Source organism: Trichoderma harzianum (genome assembly GCF_003025095.1).
Source record: "Trichoderma harzianum CBS 226.95 unplaced genomic scaffold M431scaffold_24, whole genome shotgun sequence".
Classification (NCBI taxonomy): Eukaryota; Fungi; Ascomycota; class Sordariomycetes; order Hypocreales; family Hypocreaceae; genus Trichoderma; species Trichoderma harzianum.
Genome location: NW_020209272.1, coordinates 22,007 through 37,253, shown reverse-complemented (window position 1 = coordinate 37,253; position 15,247 = coordinate 22,007). Strand labels below are relative to the sequence as shown.

At 53.5% G+C, this 15,247-nt stretch overlaps 4 protein-coding genes across 4 annotated transcripts; 2 read left to right on the top strand and 2 right to left on the bottom strand.

Annotated features, from left to right (window-relative positions):
- Positions 1–1,840: 1,840 nt before the first annotated feature.
- M431DRAFT_500972 (hypothetical protein) lies at positions 1,841–4,908 on the top strand (the record flags this gene model as incomplete). Its single annotated transcript, XM_024917973.1, has 2 exons — positions 1,841–4,716; positions 4,785–4,908. 2 exons carry the CDS (start codon positions 1,841–1,843, stop codon positions 4,906–4,908), a joined length of 3,000 nt encoding a protein of 999 aa, XP_024768186.1.
- A 753-nt stretch (positions 4,909–5,661) lies between these two features.
- On the bottom strand, positions 5,662–8,746 carry M431DRAFT_535446 (hypothetical protein). The gene is made up of 2 exons (XM_024920954.1): positions 8,520–8,746; positions 5,662–8,448 (listed from the first exon to the last, which is right to left on the bottom strand). Exons 1-2 carry the CDS (start codon positions 8,619–8,621, stop codon positions 6,013–6,015), a joined length of 2,538 nt encoding a protein of 845 aa, XP_024768185.1. The 5' UTR covers positions 8,622–8,746; the 3' UTR covers positions 5,662–6,012.
- Positions 8,747–10,057: 1,311 nt separating this feature from the next.
- Positions 10,058–12,403, top strand: M431DRAFT_99574 (hypothetical protein; the record flags this gene model as incomplete). Its single annotated transcript, XM_024925167.1, has 6 exons — positions 10,058–10,144; positions 10,446–10,489; positions 11,245–11,376; positions 11,577–11,659; positions 11,718–11,895; positions 11,968–12,403. 6 exons carry the CDS (start codon positions 10,058–10,060, stop codon positions 12,401–12,403), a joined length of 960 nt encoding a protein of 319 aa, XP_024768184.1.
- Positions 12,404–13,015: 612 nt separating this feature from the next.
- Positions 13,016–15,079, bottom strand: M431DRAFT_99782 (hypothetical protein; the record flags this gene model as incomplete). The annotated part of the gene is made up of 5 exons (XM_024925194.1): positions 13,016–13,316; positions 13,432–13,463; positions 13,534–13,569; positions 13,964–14,870; positions 14,949–15,079. 5 exons carry the CDS (start codon positions 15,077–15,079, stop codon positions 13,016–13,018), a joined length of 1,407 nt encoding a protein of 468 aa, XP_024768183.1.
- Between the last annotated feature and the right edge of the window lie 168 nt (positions 15,080–15,247).

Here is a 15,247-nt window from a genome sequence, read left to right as displayed (position 1 = left end):
GCTCTCCCCCCCAATCCAATCCAATCCAATCCATCCTGATCCAAATCCTCCCGTGCTGTAAATCCCACCTATCAATCAGCTGTTGGCAGGTGACAAGAAGCGCAACACGTTCCGCATCCTATCTGCCATTGCCCCGTAAGTGCGTTCGTTCCTTGCCTGTGCATCTTCCTCTTCTCATCTTCTCTCTTCTTGCATCACCCCATATTCGGCCATATTTCCTTCTTCCCTCCTTTCCTCTCTCTCTCCTCTCCTCACCTCTCCTCTTCTTTTTACTATTCACTTCACTTCACCTACTATTCCTTTTCATCTTGTCTCTCCTACAGACAAACAAACAAACAAATCCTCCGAACCCCCTTGCAGCGATCCAACGCCCTTCTCTCCAGCTATCTTCCTTCGCTCCTTTGCGCTTACTCCAACGCCCAGCCCAGCCCGCGACACTCCCAGTTTTCCGCTCTGAGTCGGACTTTTTGCGTTTGGGCCCAGACTAGGTCAGCAAGCTTAGTATCCAGACGATATATAAAACCTCAGTGGAGCCGGATTCCTCGACAGCCGGCTGGATCGACTCTGATCAGTAATACGAGATATGAAAACCGCCCGCCAGGTTAGTAGAACTGCACTGCTCTTCCGTTTCGTCCATGCGGCTATGCCATGGGGTCTTTGTTCTCGATGCGGCTGGTGCCTTGTGCCTGTGCCTGTGCGAGCATTGATCGTATCTTCCTTCAACCCGTATCCCGCATCTCGGCACACGCAGCCGGCTCATGGGGCTTCGGCCGTTTTCTTTTCTGATCTGACTCTGACATTGGCCTCTTGTCTTGTCTTGCCTTGTCTTTGGATCCTTCCTGTCATACCCCTTACCCTGTCTATGTCTCTTGTCTCTCTGCCCTGCTTCTGCATCTGCGTCTGAGATGCATTGACTCTTGGCTCCTCCCGCTCAGTCCACACCACAACCTTTCCCCTGTCCCTTGTTCAACACCATTTCCATCGACTCTCCTTCTCCTTCTCCTTCTATTCTCGTACGTGTTTACGTGGACTGTACGTGTACATACTCGTACACCTCCAAGTTTCCAACCGGGCTGCTCTCACATCTCACAAACCCTGGCCTGGCCTTGCCTTTGCATCTCCACATGCATCGCCTCGGTTCAACTCAACTCACCTCCCCTTTGATATTCCTCTCTCTATACACCCCCCAACTGCACCCCGGACTCTTGTTCGACTATTTGTCTGGTGACTAACCATGATGACTAGGCGTAGCTTTCGCTGCCAAAATCAATCCACACCCCTCCCCACCTTGGTCCGCTTGGTCCTGGACTCAAACAACTTATAGCCAAGCATCGCCGCATGCGACACCCACGCGCCCTGCTTATATGATTCCTTCCACTGCCACGATTCTCGCATTGTCATCGCCATTGATTGTCATGGTCTAGACCGTTTGAAACAACAAGAGCTGCCGGCTGCTACAAAGCACATCATAGCGTCGAGATCCACGGGAGACTATGGTTGAGCCTCCCTTACATCACTCGGGGACTAAGACGATAAGAACAAGACTCTCCTGCAGGCTGGCTGTAGCGCGCTGAGACGCCGCTTTTTCATTTTCATACCTGATTTACATTGGTTACCAGGACCGCCCTTTTCTGCGTTGAAAGAAACATAGCCGGACGGGGACCAAAGAAGCCGATTTTCATAATTCCAATCTACCTATATCGATCCGGCACTACGACGGATTGCTTGCTTCGCACCCTATCATTTCAAACACCCGCTTCTTTTCTTTCATCGACAGCACACACAACAGTTTTGCCAGGGAGAAAAACACGGAAAAGCCAAAACAATCAAAGCAAGGAGCATGGACGAGGCGTCCACGTGGGAGCACCTCCCTGCCCACGAGCACAAGTTCGTCTGGGACGAGGCTGAGGGCAAATTCTGGAGAGACTTTAACGCCAAGCAAGCAGCTCAGCATTCAGAAAAGGAGAGAGAGTACCAGCTGGCCCTGACAGACGCAAAAGTCGAGCTGGGCAAACTGGATGGAAAGCGCAATGAGCTGAGCAAGGTCCGCGAGAGGCTCGCCCTGGAGCTGAGCCAAGTCGACAAGGAGCTGGCCGCCGTCGTCACCGAATGCGATGGAAGGACCGAGATTATACTTGCCATTGAGCGAAAGTATCGCCATGAGGAGCAAGACTTTCTGCAGCAGAGGGAAAAGGTCACCGAGACCATGATTCGCTGGTTTCAGGAAAAGCGAGATGCTGCGGCCAAAGCTCGAGCTGAGTCTGGAGACGATCAAGCCATCCCTAAAACCGCCGACGCCCCACGAGAAACCACCGACAGCGATGCCACCGAGATGGAAGGCGTGGAATACTGGAACGATCTGCCGCAGCGGCCCGCCGTAGTCACCCGTAATGTAGCGGCAAAGACGCCCATCACCCCCATCGTGCCGTCGTCCTCGTTCAAGGGACTTTTGCAGGAGCCAGTCGAGGCTCTTGTTGACCTCGTTGACGCCGACGGCCGAGTCATCGGGCCCATTAACAAGACGGAGCCGTGGAATCAATGGGTCAAGGCCATCCTGGGCCTGCCCATCAAGCGTCCAGTCAAGATTCGCCGCGGACGCAAGTTCACCACTGACCACCTCGCTGGCATCTACGAGCACACAGAAGCAAAGGGTGTCAAGTGGCTCTCCTGCATGATCCAAGCCATTGGCGAGGTCCAGGCCCAACGGTGCATCTCCTGCGACAAGAACCAAGGCGCCTTTGACGACTGCATCATCATTGGCGGGCCGCTTTTTCAAAAGTGTGGCAACTGCGAGTGGAATCGCCAGGGCTGCCATGGAGCGGCTCTGCGCAGGGACCGCGGTCTGGGAGAATCTCCTGTTGCGGACGAAGAGGTCTCTTCTGAGGGGACCCCTCGAGAAGATGAACAAGCCTCAAAAGACATGACCAACGGGGATAGTTCCTCAAGGCAGGCGGTAAACGGAACCGCTGAGGAGACAAACTCTCCACCGCCACCACCACTACGAGAAGACGGCGATACTAAAAGGGGGATATTAACAGACACACCTCGGGAGCCTGAAGAAGAGGCAGATGTGAACCAGGCGGTTGCTGACCGAGACGATAGCCAAGGGCGGGATTTAGAACAGCAGATGCAGACTAGAAAACAGCTGGCTACGGAGGAGGCGCTCGCCGTTGCCGCTGGTGTTGCTGAAGCAGTCAGCGCCAGGTCTATGCACAGCGACGAAGTCAAGCCCACAGTATCAGAGAGGCGAGGTTTGCCTACTAGCCGACCGGCCTTTTACCAAACAGAGCAGCTCTTGACCCCCAAGGACCGGCCAGAGTCTCGAGCATACCCCTTTAGCACGGGATTCACGCCAGCAAACGTCCCGAGCCGGCCATCGTCCCAGGATCTCAACACTCCTACACCACGCTCGATGGAGGCTTCACCTCAGCCATCAGATAATCTGGACGAGCCAGACCTGCCTAAAATCACTCGCGAGACCCTCTCTCTAAGACACAACGGCAAAGTGTACACTCATCCAGAAATCATAGAGGGCGTTCCTCTGGAGAAGATTGACCCAAGCCACCCATATTGGGATCCTAAGTGGCCCGATATCAGAGCCTTAATCGAGACGCCGCTAAATCAGTGGCGGGAGAAGCACCAGCAGGCCATGGAATCAAAGGACAAGGGCGTAGACAAGGCCTCTACCAGATTCCAGCTGGGACGACAAGTCAATCGCGGCTTGAAAATCCTCGAGTTTTTGGACGAAGGCGAGATTAGTCCTTACCAGCTCCTGAGTAAGAAATACACTACGTCTGGCAAGGGGAGCATTACCTCGTACGATACCCTGTTCCGCTTGTGCGAGACGCTGAGCGAGCTGGCCAAATACGGACTCGACATTCACCCCCTGGAGTGGATGCGCCAGCGTCTGCATGAGCTGTGGGTTGAGCAGGGAGCTGCCTTTAACGTGTCTAGAATCATTCATAATTTCTACAACGACCCTAAGCTGGCCGCACTACGAACCAAGTCTGGGTTCAAAAACATTGGCCGACCATCAGGCGTCAGGGCGAGCCGTCGCGGTGGTGGCGCACCCAACGATGCCTCTCATTCACAATCCCAGCAGAAACGAAAGAGCATCTATTCCAATTCTGGAGCCCCTGGAGACAACGACAGGTCGTCCACGGATTTGACATCCGAGGGCGGCAACGACGGCGCGATGATGGCGTCCGAGTCTCCAACTTCAGGAGGCCCAATCACAAAACGTGCTAGGACCCTATCTCCATCTATTCGACCGTATAGAACACTCGTCGAAGACACTGAGGACTATACCGATACTGATCTCTGGAGCGGCGCACCCATCACGCAAACCGACTTTCGGGTGGACCAGATCAAAACGCGGCTATACACGAGCTCGCCCCGCGTGACGCAGTACTTGCACTGGATGAAAGAGGGCCGAATCTTGGAGCACCAGATTCTGAAGGAGGGACATCCCGTGCAGTGGGGAAGAATTAGGGAGCCTATTAACTTTGATGTGCGGTTGGATGATTTGGTGGACGTTGTTTGGAATCGGAGGGTGCTCAAGGCGCATTTGGTCATGAGTGAGCGCAGCATGCAGGTTGCGTCGAGAGATGGACGGCCTAGAGGAGATGTGCTTGTGTCGTTTAGAAGGGAGAGGACGCTCAAGAGGTTGATTCGGGTCCTTGAGAGGATGGGGATTAGGACCATTGAGGGATCTCAGTAAGTTATCATCGCGTATTATTCTCCATTTGGGTTGAAGAATCATGGGACTAACGGTGTTGGTGTAGAGAAGAGTTGCAGCATCGCTGGGCAGTCATGCAGTCGGAGCAGCTGTCGGAGAGAGATGAGGAGATTGCGGGAGACGAGCATAGGAGGCCGGCTTCTTCGTCTAAGCTGCCAGTTGCCTATTAGTTACGGTATACGACGGGAGCATCTGGATCTCATTTGAGTCTTTTTCTTTCAAGGGGCTGCGGGCGTCTTGGTGGATCAGATTTGCGGCTTTGAGGCTGTCGGTTTGAGTCGGTTGATCCATCTTTTCATTTTTCAACATAATGCGTTTTGGGAGGTTAAATGATCTCTCTCGAAAACTAGGCGAAAGACATGTTTCGTCTGTTTTTTTTCCCTCTATTTCTTTTGTTTTTTCTTTAGGGGGTGCTTTTTTCCCGCGTTAGGAGATGACTTATAGATACCCAGTGGGAAAACTCGGTTGCCTTTCTTCTTTCTTTGTTATATATTCTTTTGTCTTTTGTTTTTTTCCGTCCTTGGAGGTTTGTTTGGCCTTGGGATTGGAGTGGGGAGGGACATGCGCTGATCTTTAGGGATAAAGCTATTCAGGATGGGTGGACAGCTTTGGCTCATGGTTTTTGTTTCGCTTGTTGGCTGCTGGCGCTTATTTCCTAAGACGCTATAAATGATGCTGTTTTTTGTTGTCTATATAATCTCCTTTCGCGTATGGCTTCTTCAACGAGCCTAGGGTTTGGTGGGGAAGAGTGTTGGTTAAGGGGGTGGTGTACATAGAAGTTCTGGGGGGAATGAATATATTAGAAGGTTTTTATGGGTTTGAGAGATTGCGTGACTGTTTGTGATAATCTTGTCTGTGACGCTACTGTTCATCATGTTGTATGATGATATTGTGTCTGATGTTGTGTAAGTTGTATGATGTTGCTCTATGTGATGTTGCTATTGGTTGTTTGTATGTTGTATAATGGAACGGGGTGTGTACATTCAGTGAATTAATGCTCGTGATTCAATATCTGATAGCCGTTGGTGAATATTATTTCGATTTCAATTCACTCCAGGCGCAAAGCGGCGAGATAATTTGTATACGTGTATTAATGCTCCCAAGTTAAATTCATAAGTCCGTACCCGATATCCCATACATGTCCCCCCTTAATTTTCACACTCATCGCCCAAAAGAAAACGTAGGTTCCCATCATTATATGCTCCCCCTTCTATCATACCCTTTTTGTTTTCCAACATTGAAACACATGGAACATATCAATTTCCCCCAGTATTCTACTTTCTCCTGGAAGACCTTGTGCGGCCGAGAATCTCTGGTGGTGCTGCTTCCACGGCACCGGTCATCCTGCTCATTAGCATGGCTTTCGTCTCCATAGCCTCAGGATCACGGTATTCAAGCTGCGTCGCGGGGGGAGACTGTCTCTGCAACCGCTCCTCATCGACATCTTCGTCCTGCAGCGCCCGTGGAGGAAGAGCAGCGCTGTCGATGCTGGCGGCGCTGCTAGCATTAGAAGCGTTGCTAATAGCGCGACCGAGGATCTTGTGGCGACGACGACCGAGGGCACGAGGGCCGGATTGTTGGTGAGGAGCGGAATTGGAGTTGGCGAGGGAGGTGGATGTGAGAGGGGGTATGAGGTCGGAGAGGGCTGATGTGAGGCCTTGGCGAAGCTCGGCTGCTGCAGCAAGCTGGCGTTGTTTTTCAACTTGGTCGGCGGATGGCTCTTGTTCTGTTGGGGCTTCGGGGGGTGCTTGTTTTGTTGCTTGTTTTGTTGCTTCAGGGGCTGCTTCAGGGGATTGCTTAGGTTGTGGTGCGGATAGCTCTCTGGGCTCAGAGGCTGAAGTAGGACGAGAAGGTGCTGGGACTGATTGTTCCTGGGGTTGGGGCAGCTTTGCTGGCGCGGATATGATGCGAGAAAGGGGAGTTTTGGCTGCCGGCAGCTTTGGCGACACGTTGAGCGCGGCCGACGACAGCTCAGTCAGAGGAGGCGTGTCGGCCGTCCACAAAGTGTTGACCGGATGGGTTCGTGCCGTCAGAAAGTCTGCTGACGTGATAGACTCGAGCGTCTGCTTGGCGCGGCTCTTCCCAGGCAAGTCTTTGTCAAAGGCTGCGGTGTCGACGCTTTGCTTGGGAGGCTTTGCCGCGGGTTTCGCCTCTGGCGCCCTTCGAAGCGGCTTTTCCGGCGCAGCATCGTCTTCTTCGTTGACAAAGGGGTCTCGCTTGACGCGCCGTTTCTTGATCTCGGGGTAGACAAAGTCTTCAATGGGAACCAGACTGCCGCTGGATATGCATTCCCACAGCCAGTCTGCCGAAACAACGGGCACGCCCCAGTCGAGCGCGCACTTTAGTTTTTCTCTCCGCATTGACATGAGAGATTTGCAGACGAGTACGTTTGTTGACCGCCGGAATGATTCTTCGTATTTGCCTCCCAGCTGGGCTACGCTCCTCGCAACTTGATTGAGCTCTATGCCGGTAAACGCGGCGCTACACACGGTTATGCTTGAAAACGCGGGGATGGGGAACAGGGGGAACGGTCGCCCGAGGACCTGTTCATTGGGATTGAAGAATCGCTTGTTATGCAGACAGTTTTCGATGTAGAATTCGGTAATGATGTGAATGTGCTCGTTTGGCACTTTGGGATGTGTGTCGGGTTGGGAGGTTTGGGGGACGATGAGGAATCGGTAGTGTTCGGGGTCTGTCGGCTGGGATAGCATAGCTGGGGATTGCAACGACGAGACAATTGTGCCGCTGAGGGTGGCGATTGTCTGCTCCAGGATGGTTGCTCTCTGCTGTGGGAATCCGTGGACGACAAAAACGCAATTGGCAAAGACGCCCTGGTCCTCCTGGAGAGAGTAGCCGGGCTGCGTGGGAACTTCAGAGATTGGTATCGGAGGATCTGCTGAAGCAGCGGCTGGATCAGGACCCAAGGTCGGTGCTCCGGGAGGATTCTCGTGGGCAAACGAATACTCTCTTGACGCAGACCGACCGAGTATGTCGCCCCAGAGGTCGTTTCTCTGCGAGCTCAGCTTCATGCTGGCAGTCTTGCGCAACTTCCTCATGCCTTCATCTGGCCCTCCGTTCAGCACCGCCGACCTTGCCCTCTTCCCCAAGGCTGACCTCTTTGGATCTTTCTTGACCCATGCGCCAACGCCTTGCTCTTCCGCAGGTAATAGCGGATCAAACTTTGTTTCTTCCAAGATCATGCCGCGTGCGACAGTTTGTTCGAGCCAATCCAGAGTAACCGTGTGTACCCCCCACGACTTTGCCGCTGTAAACTTTTTGCCCTCTGGCTTGCTGACAATCAGATGCGAGCATCGCCTGGTCAGATCCCCGGTATAGCGACCGCCGTTTTGCATAATCATCTCTGCAATCTGGTCCCTGGTGTCGCCGAACCCCGTCAAGCAGATGAGCAGCGATCCCCGCGCAGCTGGCGAGGTTTCCTCCTGCGACGAGGGCTCAACACCGCTCGTCTCCAGCGCCTTTAGCTGATAGCTGTTTTCCAGTGCGACAAAATCGAATTCCTCGTCATTCTTCCACAGCTCGTTGACGGCGTTGATCCAGGCGGCGTCCATGGCCTTGATGTCGACTCTTTCGCGGGCGACATGGCGATACTTGGGCGTGTCGTAATCGCCGACAACGAGATGCGTCACGTCGGGGGTGAGATCGTACTTGTGCAGGCCGCCGAGCTCGGCCACCTTTTGGGCAATGTCTGTCTGTTGGCGGCGAGGTTAGCAGAAGGGTTGGTGATGGTGATGGCGTTGCTGGGACGAAGACGAAGACGAACCCGTTGGTCAGGCGGGATGCTGGTGCAGCAGACAATGACGCCCTTGAACGGCACCGAGGGGTCGAAGCCGTAACCTTCATCCTCTGAAGAGTGCGATGCCATGGCTCATGACATGCTGGTTTGGCCCGGATCATGCACACAAAGATGCATGAAGCAGCCACTATATGTCTGTGTGAATGCTCGATAGTGGATATGGAGCACTGCGATACCAGCACAGAGGCTAGACGCGTCTCAGTGCTTGTACACAACTAAAGCGCGTTGATTGAAGTGCCTAAAGGGAGTTGATACTGTGTTTTCGGTGGGGAGTCTGCGGTTACAGTGGGTTAAGTAGTGGTAGCTGTACAGTGTGGCATCAATGTTGTTGCACTCATTCACTGTTTGTGACGATGCCCGGCTCTTTGTACTCTATTAGACGCTCCGATGATGATACCGATAGTTTACTTGCTAGAGTGAATCAACGCTGTGCTCTGTACGAGAGAATGCATTCAAGTATCACAACGTTGAATGTTTGAAAGTAGCAGCGTTATGCTTTGCTCTGGGCAATTGTATCTGCAACATTTTGGATACAGTCCCACTCATGTTCGAGTACCAGGTACACGTACTGGATCGGCAGATCTTCACAAGCACCGTGATGTCTTGCATTTCGGCTTACAGTAGTATACTGGGTGAGACTGGCTGGGGATTCTCCCAAGCTGAACGGCATGCAACTTGGACGCATGTGAGCTCCAGTGACTCGTCCAACTGCCCGTAATTCATAGTTGAGCTCTACGTAGGTTCAAATAAATCTGATCCAATGAAACCTGAGGCAGCATCCAGTCGTGACGCTTATTGAAGCTCAATGTCCAAAATGGCAGCTGGAGATTCAAGGTTCAAGGCCCTCACCACCTACAAGTTGCGATTACACCAAGCCTCGCCCTCTGTATTGAGGCAGTTTTAGGTGCCCAACCTGCTGAGCCGCCGCCTGTAGCCAATTAGCCGCCCAAGCTCCTCCAAGGTTAGTACCTAAACCCCACCATCGCAGCCTTGCGTGAGTCGATCCAAGCCCGCTCTTCTGCTCTGCTCTGCTCTGCCCTTTGTCACAAGCAAGGCAGAAACCACCAAGCTGCGAGCATCCTCCCCTCCTCCCCCGCATCCTCTCGACCCTCTGTCCTCTCTTTGCCGTCATCTCATAGCGGACAGACGCACTCGACTCGCCGTCTTGGTGTCCTCTGCAGCTGCTCTCGGCGTGCACAACCGCTCTCCGCCACCCATCACCCATTCACAGGCTACGACTCGTCGACAACGGCCACCTGTACCGACGACGACGACGCACGATCGATCGACACACTCGCACTCGCCAGCAGCATCTCGTCTCCTGCTGGCAGAGGCTAAGCGTCAGACCAGCAACAAGCGACCAGCGACCAACGACCTACATACGAAACCACGGCCTACGATCGTTCGGGGCACTCGGTGCTTTATTCGACAGCTACAGCTCCTTCAAGGTCCTCGTGTGACCCCGACAAATCTCCCACCTCGCCGACCTTCCTCTTCCCGCCACGATGCCTCCCCCTTCGTCGGCGCAACAAAAGGTGCTACTTGCACAGTTCGTCAACCTTACCGGGGCCACGGAACGTCAGGCGACTCGGGTATGTCAGATAACGTTGCTTTTCCCTCGTGCTTGTCGGTGACCTGGCCGAGCCCAACGGCCAACGGGGTCCCTCCCTCACCTCCATGCATCACAACGTCTCGCTTGGGCTCATCCCGGGTCAATGGGCCGGAATTAAATTGGGGCATGAGGCTGGCATGAGGCTGACCCTGCTCTGCCGGCCCTTTCGGCTTCTGGCGCCTGCTGGACGTGAGGCTGGGGCCCACGGCAGAGCAGTCCTGCATCCCAAAGTGGTGTTTCCTCAACCCGTCTGTTCGGTCGCTAATTTAGGTGGTGTGCAGTATCTCAAGTCGACTGGCTACAAGCTCAACGAGGCCGTGGATGCGTAAGTGAACCCCTGGCTTGTCTGTTTATCACTGCTACTACTGCTATTCCCGAGCCTCAAATCTCCGCCTTTGTTTTCCCGAATATGTTTCCCTTCCCCCCTCCCCTCCTCTGGCTCTCCCCTTCCAGTCCGTCGGATATTCCTCGAATCAGACTCCTCACGGCGCTTCTCGGACAATTTCGTGTGAGATGATGCATCGCCAGGCTTCCAATGTTGTTATCGGTGTGGATTGACTGTGGGGGTCCCACTAAGGCGAAGCCCGCCCGTCTTGTCGGACACTCACCAGAGTATGGCCGAGCGCCGCCGATGCTACTGAAACAGAAACGTCAGAAAGCGACAGCATGCCAAGATGCTACCTTGCAAGATCGTATTATCCTATTGTTGGCTTCTGGATGCCTCAATCATCCATATTCAAGCACGCCTTATTGCCATTTACCTGGCTCCCTGGCGTGCCCGGATCTCTTGAGAGCATCTTCTTGACGAACCCGCGAAGTCCACGCGCTCCTTGGCTTTTGCGTTAATTTGCGCCCTTCTTCTCGTGGAAACCTTTGGCCTCCTGTGACCACTTCGGTATCGATCGACCCGGACTCTTCGCATTAGCCTTTTTTAAACATCCCTAAATCTGATATCGCGCGTATCACCAATAAAAATTCCCGGCTGGTGTCTTACTCTAGACGACAACGACGACGACTTCAACGACACCGACTACGACCCAGCGCTTCGGGGACGTATGCATCCCGTGCATCGGGCCTCAGAATGATGCTGGGTTGGAAAGGCGTCAAACATCATCTGCCCTCCAAAGTCGCAAAGGCCGTCCCCCATTGGTTGTCTAAGAAGAAACGGGAGAATCATGGCGCCGACACCTCCACCAAGGATCAATCCGGACGGTATTATTCACTCCTGGTTGGGATGAACGGGGACGAGCATCAACATCTGCACACGAAAGGTCGATTCTACCTTGGCCAAGATGGACCATTGGCAATCTGCTGCTTAGTGGTGGCGTTGCACAATCTCATTTCTCTCTTTGCCACTCATAGCCCAAGATGCACGGCTTGCTCGGCGCCAACTGCTAACATGCTGCATCTAGGTTTTACATGAACTCGGCCAGTGAGACCAAGGGTCCCTCTCCGTTGGATGCGAAACTGGACTCTCTATTCGACTCATTAAGGGGTAAGCTTTTATGCTACCTGCGTGAGTTGCCTGTTGTATGCTTACCACCCTTGGTTAGATGACGAAGCCGATGACAAAGACCAGCTGGAGCTGGAGTCGACTATGGGCTATCTGAGCGAAAAGCTCAACGTCAGTCTAGAAAACGCGGAACTGTTTGTAGTCCTGGAACTGGTGCAGGCCCCTAGTGTAGGTGAAATCACCAGAGCAGGTTACATTGACGGTTGGAAATCAAGCGGGTAGGTCTTGAGGCGGAATTTTCTCTCATCAAATCATCAGCTCTAAAGCAGAGACGTACTTACTGTTGGTAGGGCTGGGGCATCGCATCAAGAGCACGCCGCTCATGTACGGAAACTCATATCTGAGCTGTCTCGTGATACGGCATTGTTCAAAAAGGTTTACAAATACGCCTTTGTTGCTGGTCGTGAAAAGGACCAGAAATCCCTGGCTTTGGACAATGCTCTGATCTACTGGAGCATGCTCTTCTCGGCACCTGGCGTGGAATGGAAGGGCAAGCACGACTGGTTGGATCTGTGGAAGACATTCTTGGGCGAGAAGTGGACTCGATCTGTCAACAGGGACATGTGGAATATGATCTTGGAGTTCGCCCTGAAGAGCGTCAACGACGAATCCTTGTCGTTTTGGAGCGAAGACGGCGCATGGCCAAGCGTTATTGACGACTTTGTCGAGTGGTGCAGGCAGAAGGGAATCGGAAAGCCCGAAACTATGGAAGTCGATGGTCAGTGAAGCTAGATGACCAACACATACACAACAACCGGCCTGGGATACTGCGTATCGGGCACACTATTGGCTTGGCGGGGATGGATCTTCATCTTTTTTTATTATGCAGACACCCGCGAGGGAAAGGGGGCAGGCTTAGATGACTTGCTAGGCGAGACTGAGAGGATACCTCGGCCGGCTAGCTTCCGATTTTGCAATGTCATAGACTTATAGCGACCATTATACGAAGCACGGATTGACCCAAAGATGAATTGATAGTGGTCTTTTTCCATTGTACCGTCCACATGGCTATTCATATGAAAAAGGACCGTCTAGATTGATCTTCTGACATGTGACATTTATCATTTCTCCGTAAACACCCAAGGGTTTTTTGTACAGGATCATTCCGGATGCTTCATCTCCCTTTTCCCTAAAATCGAACAATATCGCCAAGCATGATAGGTTCCCTTGCCCCCCTGGTCGATGCCACCTCTTTTTTTATATCATCATAATCTTACACGAGGCAAAGTGCATATGGGAATCCCCCTCTCTAGCGTATGTACACTCTTCCCAATTGTATCATTTTGATTCCACGCCAGCAAAAAAAGTTGAAAAAGAAATTCGAACAAAATCGTTAATTTACGCCTCGCTGCCCTGAGTCCTCCACTTGGGCGGCCCAAACCTCGACACGGTCTCAAGCTTGCCGTCACCAAGCTTAACATGCGCGGCACGAATCATGCGCGGCTCAAGACGTAAAGTCGAACGGACGTCGTGGTGCACTCGCGGGGAGGAGTCGTAGCGCATGACGAAGTAGTGGCCGTGGGTGTGCTTCATCTGGTGGATGGAGATTGGTTTTGGGAGGGAGAAGACGCCCCAGTTGGAGAGGCCGCGGATGACGCCGCCGTTTTTGAGGACGAGGGAGCCGACTGTTTGGGCGATTCTATACGGACCCCGTTAGAATATTGAAGAAGGAGGAGGTTTTGAGGGACGAAGGAGGAGGTTTTGAGGGACGAAGGAGGAGGTTTGAGGTTGAGGTTTTGGTGATGAGGACGTACTCTTTTACCTCGATGAGGTTGCCCGGCCGGACCTGGAGAAAAAGTATGAAGTTAGTAAGATTCGAATTAATTGTTTCGAGGGAAAGTGGAGGATTTGCTTACAATGGCAATGAGTTCGTAGAGCATCTTTGCGACAGTCTACGGGGAGAGTCTGGAGGAAGTGTTTGGGGAGGGACATGCGACCTTTGCGGGATGGGTTGGTTGAAATTCTGAGCTGGCTTGCCATGCCGAGGTTTTGCCGTGGTGAAGGTGTGACGGCTTCCAGAAGACGGTCCGGCGCTTTGGAGCTCGCTCTTAGTGGGTTAGTTATGTGATGAGTTGAGGGTTTGTGAGGATGAGCTGTATAATGGTGCATTGATTCATCTCAATGAGGATTTCATACATAATATTACATGACTATTGTTACAGCTACACACAAAGTAGCAAACATTGTTTGTTGTTTTACAGAATCATCTCATTCATTCATCTATATCCTCTCCTTGGACAGAGCTTGCCAGATGCCCCACGGCAGCCTCCACCCGCTGCTCTTGACGGCAAACGGGTCAAAGTTGGCCTTTTCCAGGTTGAGCAGCCATTGAGCCGCGGGGACGGCCTCGAGGAGCACGCCAAAGCCTCGCCGCACATCGCGAGTGGTGTCACTCTCCTCGTCATACTGATACTGGTGCTCGCCCTCGCCCTGATGCTCAAAGTCGTGGCCGGGATCCTGCCCCGCTTTTAACCTCTTGAGCATCTCCCGCGCTGTGATGAGATGGTCATTGGCGCGCGTGGCCACCCTGAAGACGGCATCCTGTAGCCCGGGCGCGTTGGGGCCCTGCCGGAAGACGTGCTCCTCGACGACACCCTCCTCGGCCAAGATGTCGAGGGGCAGCAGCAGGGCCTGGTTGCGGTTCGGGGTTTCGAGGCCGGAGGGCGTCTGGACGGGCTGCGCGGGGGCGGCGAGGACGGGCACTCCCCGAAGCACAGCGACGATGCCACACGCCTTGCCGATATGGCTGGCCAGGTGATCCACGTGCATTGACCGCAACGGCATGGATGCCAAAGTCGCATACAGCATCGTGGAGTACGTGTGCTCGGCATAGTCTTCCAGAGCGGCCAGGGTTGCGAAGGGCCGATTGTCCATGTGCCTCTCCCGCGTTCGGATAAGGCGCGAGACCCAGAATTTGATCGACTTTGTCGTCGACGAGCCGCCGGCCCGTTGTGAGAGCTGCTGCAGCGCCTGGTGGAGCAGGATGCAGATTGGCTCGCGCGGAGGCTGCCCGGAAAACGTCTTGTCGATAGATTCGTGCCAGAATTTCATGCGCATGACGCCAATGGTGGGATTGGACACCATCTCGGGCAGCCGGACGAGCTCGAGGTTGAGTGCGCGGAGGGCGGCGTATGTGTCCTGGACGGGAGGAGGCATGAAGCGGCGGATGAGGTGAGCATCGTAGTCGCTTGTCCTGCAGACGGGAAAAGATTAGAAAAAAAAAACATATTTTTTGAAGAACAATGCCAATGCCAGTCAGTAATCAACGTACTGAAGCTGCTTCAAGCAGTACCGTCGAGCCGATTCGACGTCGGCCTCGGTCACGTAGCTGCGACGGCTCCGCGGAGCATTGACGAGCCTTTTCAGGCCATTGCCTCGAGTGAGGATGCTGGGACGATGCATGCGGCGGAACGGGCCGGAACTTCTTCACTCAAGCTGCCACCATCGTTGGTGATGGCTCGGCGAGAGTCGCATTGCATTGTGCGACAAAAAGAGCTGCAACTTTGAGAGCCCAGATATGGCCAGCTCGTGATTGGCTGGGCTATTACGCCGACGGACAAATGGGGCAGT

Coding starts and splice junctions, on each gene's coding strand:
- M431DRAFT_535446 (XM_024920954.1), bottom strand. CDS start 8,621: ATGGCATCGCACTCTTCAGAGGATGAAGGTTACGGCTTCGACCCCTCG. Junction 8,449..8,519: donor GCATCCCGCCTGACCAACGG/GTTCGTCTTCGT, acceptor CGCCGCCAACAG/ACAGACATTGCCCAAAAGGT.